The 13,703-nt window shown below is 36.7% G+C and overlaps 1 protein-coding gene across 2 annotated transcripts in view; it reads right to left on the bottom strand.

The window, feature by feature from the left end:
• The window catches only part of TRMT11 (tRNA methyltransferase 11 homolog), a 55,987-nt gene that overhangs the window by 11,007 nt on the left and 31,277 nt on the right, over window positions 1–13,703 (bottom strand). For both annotated transcript variants that reach the window (NM_001258056.1, XM_028846802.2), the window contains 1 exon segment: window positions 8,197–8,317. In NM_001258056.1, the coding sequence (NP_001244985.1) occupies window positions 8,197–8,317 (121 nt within the window).

Here is a 13,703-nt window from a genome sequence, read left to right as displayed (position 1 = left end):
ATTTCTGCAAATAAAATAGTTCTTTCTAAACAGAACCATAAGATGCGGGATCCAGATACCTTAAATGCCTGCTTTCCTGGAGCTAGTGGGGAAGATATGTTTGCTTTTTCATGGTTTATCAGAAACAATAGTTTAAAACTATTATGATAGCATTAACTTAACAAAAAACCCCGTTTAACAAGATCATTTTATTTGCATAAGTATAAAAGAAAAATGACCCTCCACGATGTAAACTCAAGAAAAAGTACCACCAACAGCAAAAGAAAATTCATGTGGAACTAAGTGGACCAAATGAACCTGAAAACTGAATTCAGGCAGCATGATATGCAGCATCACCAGGCTGCTGTCTGCTTCTCCGAGTCTTTTTTAAGTATCTCAAATTAAGTCATAATTTATAAATAATGCAAATTGGTTCCCTTCTGACTTGCTATGCAAAATAATTTTTGAAAAGACTCTCTCTTTCTCTCAGATACACACACATACTTTGATGGTGGTAAGTACTGGATTGTATGAAGACCTAGACTGAGTTTATGTTCAATATGTCTTTAGTGCCACCATGCCTTGTTTTTCTCACCAATAAATGAGGTTATTACCTTTATCTATCTTACCCTTTGTTTTAAATGCTTCATACCTAATCTCTAACCTTTTATACTTCTAATCAAAAGGGAACACACAGTTTTGGGAAGAGATAGGCAAAAATCACAAAATATTTCAGAAGGAAAAGTCAATCAGAAGAGACACACTTTAATTCAAATAGCTGCAAAAGAAAAACACAGTAACAACATTAATCCTGAGAAAGGATAATGTATAAAGAAAATAGGCATCAGCATTATGCCAGCAAAACACCAGAGTTTATGATCAGTAACACTACTATCATTCTAATATGTAAACTATTTATCATAAAGACTAATTTCTTCCACTTCAAGCCATCTATAAGTCATTTTCTGAAGTGACCTCAGTGTCTATTATCTCCTTTGTTTAAAAAAATACTGTCATAAAGTTAATGGTTCTTTTGTCCTTCATAGCTTCAAAATCTTTCAGTCCTTTAGTTAAAACCCTCAGTTTTGGCGACACTCCATTCTGATTAATGCATTCATCAGCTTCATGTTACTGGACTCTTTCATTCAATCCAAAATAAAAAATTACATAAACTGTCATCAGCTGCCACTGTGATCTTCCAGTATTCCTCTTTTAAATAACCTAAACTATATGATGTAGCTATACAAAAAAAAGACAACTGATTTATACATTATAACTTTAGTCTAAATTAATAACCATATAATACCTTGAATTAAACGTACCCAAACTTCAATACTTCTCAAACCACTAGGAATATAAGGTAGCGTGTCAGGTAAATAAACCACAAAATAAATAGGGCACATGATGGCCCACTTAATGTAATGGTAATCTAAACTAATTTTTTATATTTAATCATGTATCTATTACAGAGTAGACTATAAAAGTTGCATGAATTTTTAAAAAAGATTTCAAGGAAACCTTGAAAAGGCGACCCTGGATACTCTTTTCATCTGTTCAAGTAGATTCTATGGAGAAGGTTGAGAGAGTATTGTTTCAGGTGACTGTCATTGAAAACGTAACTATTACACCTCAGTCTGTTGTGGACAACTCTGGAGATCAGCATTTTTATCCTATACATTTCATATAAGAAAAATGTTTTATAGAAGTAACCACTGTGACTACAACCACATATAGCAGCATCAACTACATGTTGTGTTAAGTGGGACAGCAAGATCTAGTAAAACAAACTGCCGGGCGTGGTGGCTCACGCCTGTAATCCTAGCATTTTTGGGAGGCCGAGGCTGGCGGTTCACGAGGTCAGGAAATCGAGACCATCCTGGCTAACAGGGTGAAACCTGGTTTCTACTAAAAATACAAAAACAAAATCTGCCGGGCGTGGTGGCGGGCGCCTGTAGTCCCGGCTACTCGGGAGGCTGCGGCAGGAGAGTGGCGTAAACCCGGGAGGCGTACCTTGCAGCGAGCCGAGACCAAGGCCCTGCACTCCAACCTGGGCAAAAGAGCGAGACTTCGTCTCAAAAAAAAACCAAAAACCAAAAAACAACAACAAAAAAAACACACATTCCACCATGGCCCCAAAAGTAACACTAGCTATACAGCAGGACAAGGAAAGACTATCTTTAAAAACAAACTAGTAATACGTCACTCAAGAATGTTTACCTTTTAGAGCCGGGCGCAATGGCTCATGCCTGTAATCCCAGCACTTTGGGAGGCTGAGGCGGGCGGATCACGAGGTTAGGAGATCGAGACCATCCTGGCCAATATGGTGAAACCCCGTCTCTACTAAAAATACAAAAATTAGCTGGGCATGGTGGCGCGCGCCTGCAGTCCCAGCTACTTGGGAGGCTGAGGCAGGAGAATCGCTCAAACCCAGAAAGCAGAGGTTGCAGTGAGCCGAGACTGCGCCACTGCACTCCAGCCTGGCAACCGGGTGAGACTCCATCTCAAAAATAAAAATAAAAAATAAAAAGAATATTTACTTTTTAATGTTGGCATATTCCAAAGGTAGAAATATGCTTCAGTATAGAGGCAACAAGATGTAGAAAAAAGGACACAGAATTTCAAGTACAAAGAGGAGTTTTGGTCTCAACTCTGCCACTTAACTATTTAAGCAAACTGGGATAGTCCCAGGCTACTTTCTCTTTTTTTTTTTTTTTTTTTTTTTTTTTTGAGACGGAGTCTCGCTCTGCCGCCCAGGCTGGAGTGCAGTGGCCGGATCTCAGCTCACTGCAAGCTCCGCCTCCCGGGTTCACGCCATTCTCCTGCCTCAGCCTCCCGAGTAGCTGGGACTACAGGCGCCCGCCACCTCGCCCGGCTAGTTTCTTGTATTTTTTAGTAGAGACGGGGTTTCACCGTGTTAGCCAGGATAGTCTCGATCTCCTGACCTCGTGATCCACCCGTCTCGGCCTCCCAAAGTGCTGGGATTACAGGCTTGAGCCACCGCGCCCGGCCCAGGCTACTTTCTCATTTCTAAAATGGTGACATTAATAAAGTCAAGTGGATAGGGAAGTTTTATAAACAATAATGCATTATAAAAGTGTTACTCATCATTCACTTGGCTTTCAGAATATATCAACAAGGAATAATGAAAAAACCTGGGCCTTCTTATCAGGCAATTTCAAAATTTTAATACAGTTGTCAAGAATTTTCTTCTTTACTACTTATGTGCCATAAGCAAGTCTGAAAAGTATGGCCAATAATATAAAACTTCAAAATTTTATAAAATATCAATATTCCTTAGACAATTTTTGTTGTAACGTACATTTACACTTTTAAAAGAGGAAAAGGGAGAATACTTTATAACAACATACCAAGTGGGCCAAAAGTTATACTGAAGTTAAACCTAACAAGTGACAAATCAAAAATGAAGAGACACAGTATACAAAACTGTAAAAATCTAAAACTAATAGTCTTGCATTGCCAAAATCAACAATTCTGAACAAGCCCAAGAATAATTTGTTAGACGTGTGTGAGAACTGTTTGACAATTTTATGTCACCACTTGCATTATAAAGGACTGAGATCTTGCTGCAATTATATACACTCCTCTCCACAGAAACAAAAGGTAGAAATGAAGTAATTAATTAAAAACCAAACATGATTAATTTAACATGACAAAGTATTTTCGGTTACAATAAACATCATACTAGTAAAAATTCACTAGTTAAATTTGATCTTATATAGGGAAGACCATTTCAAAAAATTACTTGCGGCTTTTCCTTGTTTTTTTTTTTTTTTTTTTTTTTTTTTTTTTTAATCAATTTGAAAAGAAGAAAGTAAAATGATAAAAAGAAAACCCAACAAAAATGAGCATTGCCTTTACAGGTTTAAAAATACCAAAGGTGAGTACCCTCATTTATCATTTTAACATAGGACAAAAATCCTCAAAAGCCCAGTTTTCCTTGAGTCTCAAATAAATTTGCTTAGGGAAATATTATAAATCTGGGAAAAAATATCAGACTTTCTTAAACAAATAAAACTCAGTGGAAAGCAAGCATAAAAATTAGTCCACAATGGATCTTAATTTTTAAATTTTTCCATTAAAATAGAATGGCTGATTTATTATGCAGCTCCATGAATTATTAAAGAGTCTTCACAGCTTCGTCCTCCTAATTCTTTGGAATACTATTTATGTAGGCCACACAATAAAGAATGCTAATGCCATTTACTTTTCTTTCTAATATCACGACCTAAAACTGCAAAATCTATAAGTAATGCTTGCTTTTTACATGTATTACTCATGTGCCTGGCACATAAATGTTAGTTACTATTATATTACTAACTCGAATGATTCTATTAAATGCTATGATTTCTTTTTTTTTTTTTTTTTGAGACGGAGTCTTGCTCTGTCGCCCAGGCTGGAGTGCAGTGGCCGGATCTCAGCTCACTGCAAGCTCCGCCTCCCGGGTTCACGCCATTCTCCTGCCTCAACCTCCCGAGTAGCTGGGACTACAGGCGCCCACCACCGCACCCGGCTAGTTTTTTGTATTTTTTAGTAGAGACGGGGTTTCATCGTGTTAGCCAGGATGGTCTCGATCTCCTGAGCTCGTGATCCCCCCGTCTCGGCCTCCCAAAGTGCTGGGATTACAGGCTTGAGCCACCGCGCCTGGCCTTAAATGCTATGATTTCTAAGAGCTGTAATGTTACCATCTGAATTATCAAAATGCCTTACATCCTTTAAAATACCAAAAGACAAACATATACATGAGAAGTAAGTGACTAGGAGAGGAGAAAAAAAAGCATCCTCTAACATACAACAGACTCCTCTTATTCAATGTGATGGACATTGGTAATCGTTAGTATAATGGAATGAATATTCTGTTCTACCCTAAAATTCATATGTTGAGTCCCTAACCCTCAATATGACTGTATTTGAAGACAGGGCCTTTAAGGAAGTAATTACACATAAATGAAATCTTAAAGGTGGGGCTTTAATCCAATAGGACTCTCATTCTTCTAAGAAGAGGAAGACAGATGAGACTGGAGGATGGCTTGAGCCCTGGAGTTTGAGGTTACAGTAAGGTATAATAGTGCCACTGTATTCTAGTCTGGGTGATGGAGTGAGACACTGTCTAAATCCAAAACAAAAAGAAGAGGAACAGACACTGGAAGTGCAGATGCACAAAGGAAAGGCCTTGTGAGAACAGTGAGACAGTGAACACCTGCAAGAAGCTAAGTCTGCTGACACCTTAATCTTGAATTTCCAGCCTCCAGAACTGTGAGAAAATAAATTTCTGTTAAGTCGCCCAGTCTGTGGTATTTGGTTATGGCAGCCCAAGCACACTAATACAATTAGCTAACTGGATAAATAAAATAAAAGCAGGAAGAAATTAAAATGCTTTGTAAACATATTAAACTTACTTTAACTTAAAAAACAATATTCATTTGTATATATTCAAACAGAATCAAGACCTATAAAGAATTCTAGTTTTGGCTTCTATAAAATGATGCAAGACCTTACAAAGCAATCTGGGTGCAAAAACTTAGATTGCAGTTACTTTTTTCAAAGTCATTCCCAATTCAAGTCTTTTTTTTTTTTAGCAACTCACTTTGTTCTTTCTAAAGCATTAACTTAGTTTTTACAGAAATTACAATTGTATTCTTACACAAATATTTCACTGGTCTAACTAGTATTTAAGTAGATTATATAATTACTGTAACAAATATAATTGGCATAAACAGCTCTGAGAATACCACAATAGACTCGTTAAACAAATAAATCAGCTGATAGAAGCAGAAGTACTGTATATGAATAGTAGAGATCAAGCGACTCACCAGCTGAAAGTATTCAACATACAACATATTATTGCATCAGGCAATAATTTATTAAATAATTTATTTTGTTGTTGTTTGTTTGTTTTGAGACGGAGTCTCGCTCTGTCTCCAGGCTGGAGTGCAGTGACACAATCTCGGCTCACTGCAACCTCCACCTCCCGGTTCAAGCGATTCTCCTGCCTCAGCCTCCCAAGTCACTGGGACTACAGGTGTGTGCCACCATGCCCAGCTAATTTTTGTATTTTTAGTAGAGACAGGGTTTCACTATGTTGGCCAGGCTGGTCTCGTACTCCTGGCCTCGTGATCCGCCCACCTCGGCCTCCCAAAGTGCTGGGATTACAGACGAGAGCCACTGCACCCGGCCCAGGCAGTGTGTTTTACAGAAGGAATGGCCAGTATTGGTTAATCGACAGGGTTTGAAATGGACGTTAGATAAGAGGGCTTTTACTGTATGCCCAAATAAATGTTACTCATTTAAAACTTTCATTCTGGAAGGCTGTAATGATGCCAATTTGGAAACTATTTATAGAATTTCTGAATCTGTAATGTTTTAAATGTTTAATGGTTTAATGGCAAATCATCATCCTTGAAATAGAATTTGATTTCCAAAAACAACTTTAAATCATTAGTCTGGTATAAAATAAGAGCAGCAAAGTCCAGTAAAATCATTTTAAGAAAAGCAAGGTGTTACTATAAAACAAAATAACCGATTAATAAAAAAAAAAAAAAAAACTTCTTTAAAGGCAAATCTTAAAGGTAAGTTTCAAGAATATGCTGAAAAATTATGACAGAAATAGAATGAGTACAAAGATTCCACTCCAAGGATGTCATTTGAATATAAACTTCTAGTATTTTTGTTTTAAAAATGACTGCCGTACATTTTCATTTTAATTACACCACATATATCTATACATCCGTATGTTTTTATGTAGGTACACAGATACCTATATATACATATAGTAGATACCAATCAACTACTTATATAGATGTATAGGTTAGCTTTCTGAAATGCCCTGATATTGGAGCCTGATTACAGAAGATAGTTTATATCACAATGAAAATTCTGAACATTTTTCAGTAATAAAAAAATATTTTGCATAAGGTAGTGACATAATGAATGCAGTGTTTTAGGAAGATGCATTTAACATATAAACTAGAGGTATGAAGGAGATCATTTAGGAGACTGTGAACATAAACCAGGTGTATGGTAATAAGGGTCTAAATTAGAGACAGCAAATGGAAATAAAAAGGATGAAAACAATGATATAATATATGCAAAAGGCACCATACAAATATTAGTTTTCATTACTATGAAATAATCCGTAAGATAGGAACTACATAAAAACAAGTCAAATGCAGGCTACAGATGGGTATGAAAATCTTCAGGCTGGAGCAGTGGCTCACGCCTGTAATCCCAACACTTTGGGAGGCCAAAGCAGGCAGATCAAGAGCTCAGGAGTTCAAGACCAGCCTGGCCAGGACGGTGAAACCCCGTCTCTACTAAAAATACAAAAAAAAACAAAAATTAGCCAGGCATAGTGGCAGGCACCTGTAATCCCAGCTACTCAGGAGGCTGAGGCAGGAGAATCACTTGAAACCAGAAGGTGGAGGATGCAGTGAGCCAAGATTGCCTGGGTGAAAGAGGGAAACTCCGTCTCAAAACAAAACAAAAAGTAAGGAAGAATCTTCACAGTACCACCTTTCTTCTGCTTACCCTAAAGGTCCAAAGCAAGAATGGGGGTCATCCAAGTTGCCAGTGAAATTAAGAGAGCTTTGGTTGTCAATCGACAGAAGTACAGCCCAAAGACCTTTTGTAGATTTAATTAAGCTCCATTATGAGGCACTATTCATGTCAACTCTCGTCTGGGCATGAAATAACAAACGTTTCGTTCTTTCTTAAGCTTAAATGAATTTTGTATGTAACAGAGAGAAAGAGAGACAGAGAATGTGTTGGGCCCTAACAAACTGGGGACATTTACTTTCTCTCTTTATTTATAAAGCAACATAATCTCTTCATTACAGTCTGCAATCAAGTAGGTTCTGCTTTTGGAGAAAAATGGTAACTAGGACATTGCTAATTAGATAACAGTTGTCTAAGAATGCTGTTTTATAACTGAGTTAGCAACAAGGATGTCAAATAAAGCCTGAGAAGTGAGGGTCAACGTCTATTTGAACTCCTCTCAATGTCTATGTCTATATCCAGCTCCTACCCTTCAATCCCAAGTGGATGCACAAATCTCTTCAACTTCTGCCTCTTGCTAAATTCATCTGTAATTTTTAAAATATCACGGAATAACATTTCCAAACTCTATCACAGAAAAACTATTTAGAAACAACTACTTTTGATTCTTTCAGAATTTATCCCAAAAATACTAAAGCAATTTACCTCAAATTTCTGCACCTTTTCCATTGTGATCAAGCGCCTTGATGTGTGACTGGAAAGCTTCTGCTCGCAGTTGCTAATGAGTTTCAGGCAAGGGTGCCAAGGCACCATCTCTTCAGTGTACCTGAAGGAAGAACAGCTGACTGTTAGGAACACTCGCATGTGTGGCCCACAAAGAATCATGGGGATCGTCCAACGTAGTGTGAGATGTTCTTCCACTATCTGCTCTTTTTCCCCACACCTGCTTACTATCCACATGATCCATAACTATCTATAAGCAAAGTAGCTTAATTTTATCATATCCCAAAAATGCAGTTAAATGTTTTACCTGTAGAATAAGAGAGAAATATTGTAAGTACGTTTTGTTGAAGAACGCCAAACATTTAAACCACAGAAGTACAAGGTGATTCCACCCTACAGAACTCCATAAGAGTAGACAAAAATACACTCAAGAACATCCCTTGACATTCACGAAAGACTGACCATCTGTAGATTTTTATAAATTCCCAAAGTGTAAAATCCACTACAGCATATACTTTCCCCTCTAAAATGAAGTGCCCCTGCAAAATTTTAATAACATCTTGAGACCTCTATTATGTTTGTACATATAGAACTAAAGTTATTTGTAAAATTATTCAAATAAACTACAACTAAAATAAACGCTACAGATTACATCAGTCTTCTGGTCATATGAACCAGGAAATAAAACAAAAATATGCCAATGAGTGGTGGAGACTGCTGCTGTACAGCACATGTCCTACATGGATAAAGATGATGACAACATCCAGAAAGCAGGACAGTCAATAGCAGGAGTTCAGAATCTGGCATCTGACAGCTTAGCATAAATCTTGGCCAAAGAAATAGGTAACAGAGGTGGGAGAAACAGCTATGGAACAGAATGTGAAAGAACAGCAAAGGAGGGAACTCACTAGGCATGGGGTACTTTTAAGAACACTGTGTTGCCAGGATTTCTGTTTCCTTTGCAATTTTTTACACCTTTTTGGATGGTGTCTGCACACATTTATTATACAGGTAATCTTAAAGGTCTGATTCAAAATAGCAAAGGTGCTGATTAGTTTTTCATGTAAAGGACGACAATCTCAGCTACCTGTTTTAATGCATCAACACTGTTTTCCCCACTACTCTTTCATGAACTTTTCTAGGTCCCACTGACATTCAACGAGCTCTCCCTGTTACCTCAATCATATGCTCAAACCCATCATCACCCACTTCCCAAGCATCATTCATAATGCACTTCACTTTATTATCAGTGGAAAGAATTATCTTGAAGTCATTCTCTGACTTCTTCCTAGAGCTTTCCGACAAGTAATGAGCACTTCAGATTTCACCTCATCTAGTAATTCTTTAATGTTCACTACATAGCCAGAAATGTTGTACTTCTTGTAACACTGACATCAAATTTTGAATCTTCATGCAATACATTTACGACATGAAAGAATACATTCTTTTTTTTCTTTTTCAGAGACAGGATCTTGCTCTGTTGCCCAGGCTGGAGTACAGTAGAAAGAATATATTCTACACCATGGGTGAGACTAAAATAATAAGTGCTAACAGAGAGAAGATATAGCCTTAAACTTACGCTTACAAACCGTAGGATCTATAGATGCTGGAAACAGTATGTGTCAAACTAAGTAATATACTATTTTTAAAAGGAAAAAAATCTTTTACTTCCTGGTGGACTGACTTAAAGTATTTTTTTATTAAAGTGTCACTTAAATATGCACAAGCATAAATTCGATATAAATTCTTCATGCTTATATCCCTAATATAACTATAAAACCCAAAAAACAAATTTAACAATCCAATCCCAAAGTACAAAACCAATACAATTTTAATTAACATCTATGGCATGAATGATGCTAAACTGCTGAACTAAGTTGCTGCATTTGGTTTAACAGCAGAAAAACATATTTGCATGTTTCCTATTATCTTTTCTGACTCAATCTTAATTCACTTTTAACAATTATTCCATTAATGAGCTAATCAATTTAACAATATACTCCCAAAGTATTATACTAAAAAGATTAAAAACAGCAGTTAAAAAAGTATTCAGCTGGGTGTGGTGGCTCACACCTGTAATCCTAGAGCTTTGGGAGGCCAAGGCGGGTGGATCACCTGAGGTCAGAAGTTCGAGACCAGCCTGGCCAACATGGTGAAACCCCGTCTCTGCTAAAAATACAAAATTACCCAGGCATGGTGGCACATGCCTGTAATCCCAGCTACTTGGAAGGCTGAAGCAGCAGAATCGCTCAAACCTGAGAGGTGGAGGTTGTAGTGGGCCAAGATCACACCACTGCACTCTAGCCTGGGCAACAAGAGCGAAACTCTGTCTCAAAATAAAATAAAATAAAATAAAATAAAATAAAATAAAAAATAATTCACTGTATATTTACCAATATATTTCATTCCAGTGGAATGCTGGCAAATGGTTAAGTAGAAGGCATAAATCTGTATTTTGCCTGGGCCATTACGACAGTACCAAATCCTATCTTAACTCCCCGTTTTTATTAATATCCCCCTACAATCCAAGTTATCTATTTAAAAGCTAAATCATCCTTAATAGGTAAATCCACAGAGACTGACAAGTGGTGCCAGAGGTGGTAATTGCTAATGTCTATGGGGTACTTCTCGGGGGTGAAGAAAATGTTCTGGAATTACCTAGTGGTGACAATCACACAACTTTGTGGATAAACTAAAACCATGAAGCTATATACGTTAAGAGGGTGAGTTTCATGGTATGCAAATTCTATTTCAATTTTTAAAAAAAAAAAACAAAAATAATTGTGTACATAGGCCCCTAGATTTTCCGCGAATCAATTTTGACTGTCACTCATTTTCCTGTGAATCTTCATGCTTCAACTACTTTCCAAATGTCACTAGAATTTCAGCTTCCATTTGAGAAACAGATTTTGCAAAGATTGAACATTTACTAAAAACAGCTTAAAAATCAGTTCTTCCAATGCAAATCAAAACCACAATGAGATACCATCTCACACCAGTTAGAATGGCAATCATTAAAAAGTCAGGAAACAACAGGTGCTGGAGAGGATGTGGAGAAATAGGAACACTTTTACACTGTTGGTGGGACTGTAAACTAGTTCAACCATTATGGAAAACAGTATGGCGATTCCTCAAGGATCTAGAACTAGATGTACCATATGACCCAGCCATACCATTACTGGGTATATACCCAAAGGATTATAAATCATGCTGCTATAAAGACACATGCACACATATGTTTATTGCGGCACTATTCACAATAGCAAAGACTTGGAATCAACCCAAATGTCCATCAGTGACAGACTGGATTAAGAAAATGTGGCACATATACACCATAGAATACTATGCAGCCATAAAAAAGGATGAGTCTGTGTCCTTTGTAGGGACATGGATGCAGCTGGAAACCATCATTCTTAGCAAACTATCACAAGAACAGAAAACAAAACACCGCATGTTCTCACTCATAGGTGGGAACTGAACAATGAGATCACTTGGACTCGGGAAGGGGAACATCACACACTGGGGCCTATCATGGGGAGGGGGGAGGGGGGAGGGATTGCACTGGGAGTTATACCTGATGTAAATGACGAGTTGATGGGTGCTGACGAGTTGATGGGTGCAGCACACCAACATGGCACAAGTATACATATGTAACAAACCTGCACATTATGCACATGTACCCTAGAACTTAAAGTATAATAATAATAATAAATAAATAAATTTAAAAAAGAAAAAAAAGAAAAAAAAAATCACTTCTTCCTCTTTCCTAAGAGATGAAAAACATGTTCTCTTCACTGATTATAGGCACTGCAAAGTTCATCTTACTACAATCAAAATTTATCTCCAAGTCCTACTTTGGGGCACATTATTAGCTTCTCACCTTTTCAAAAATTTTTAATTAATGAATTAAAATTATATACATTGGGGGGGTACTATGTGCAATTTTAATATAAGTATGTCATCTATCAGCACTAACACTAGCAGCTGGATTTCTATAAAGGTCATCTTTTATAAAGAAACACTATTTCTAATCACTTCAGGAGTTATCTGTGTACAATGAAATTAGATAAAGCTAAATGGATATACGGAGCCTGGGCAAACAGCTACACTCACTCAGTAGCACACTGACTCCTATGACATCAAACATACCTGGATTGTACATGTACACACTGGATTGACGCCCTATACACATGATTGTAACACAGATAATCTGGGTCATTTGTAAGTAGTCAAAATTGTAAATAATAAACTCACAAATACCAACAGTCTACAGTAATTTTATGTGTTAAGTCTCTATAAGCAGTAAAAACAAGCTACTATGAGAGTGCAGAGGAAGGACTGATTAATTCTGCTGAGAAGTATCTTGAGAAAGTGTCACAGAAGTGTTGACAATTAAGCCAGGCCTAGAAAAATGACTAGAATTTTACCAGTTGAGGAAAGAAGAAAGGGCATCTCAAACAGTAGGGTCAGAATAGACAAAGGTGAAAAGACATAAAATGCAGAGTATCTTGATGCTGGCAAAAAATCTGATATATTGGAGTAGGGAGAGTCTAGACTAGAAGGAAAAAGAACAGCAGAAGTTTCTGAGTAGCAGTTTCTTTATTGCAATTTACATTGTCAAACACTGAGAAAATCCTTTTCAATCATTAGCTCTCACAATTTTCCATATACAACTAAGCTTTTAGGCAGTATTTTGCTTTTATGTCTTATACTTTTCTATCAATCCTGGATTAAAATAATACCTGAACTGGGTTATAATGTGTAACTTGAATCATATAACAGGGTTTGGCTGAGAGTAAATTAATTCAGTAATAGAACTAACAGCCTACATCCACCACACCAAAAATACAAAAGTCTTAAAATTAAACTACACTAAGGTACAACTGTAAATTGAATTCCTTTTTATTCCTGGTCTAATATAAAGCTACATTTTCAATGTAACATAGTTAAACTAATTCTAAACTGCTTAATTCAGAAGAATATTATTTCAAACTTTTACAGGTGACTTTAGACTCAAATTCATCTTGATACTGTGTTATTTTCAAAACAGTAAAGAATTTTCAAAAGAGTAAAGACCTTGAATATGAAAACAGTTCATTTTTCTCGCATAAACGCAATACAAATTTGGTTCACTATTAATAATTAATAAGATCGCTTTAGGCTTAAAGAGAGAAGACACTATTGAGATCTAATAATGAACATCAGGGGATCTGAAAATAACTCTCTCCAGAGGCCAGAAACTCAGGGAAATAAATGCCACCATAGTCTTTCCACGTATGTTAGCCCCATAACTAGAAGAAATCTATCCATTGATAAAACATTGATAAAACATCTAAGACAAAAAAAAAAAAAAAAAATCACTACAACATGTCTCCCTTTTCCCTTTCTAAAACATCACTTTGGTTATATGTATTTGGAAATCTTCCCTCGTCTAAAATTACTACAATAGAGAAGTCATTGAAGAAATATCCAGTGGCCACTTTTTAAAG

Source organism: Macaca mulatta, chromosome 4, assembly GCF_049350105.2.
Source record: "Macaca mulatta isolate MMU2019108-1 chromosome 4, T2T-MMU8v2.0, whole genome shotgun sequence".
NCBI classification, from domain to species: Eukaryota; Metazoa; Chordata; class Mammalia; order Primates; family Cercopithecidae; genus Macaca; species Macaca mulatta.
Note: the sequence above shows the minus strand (reverse complement) of the source record. Positions and strands in the feature narration are given on the sequence as shown.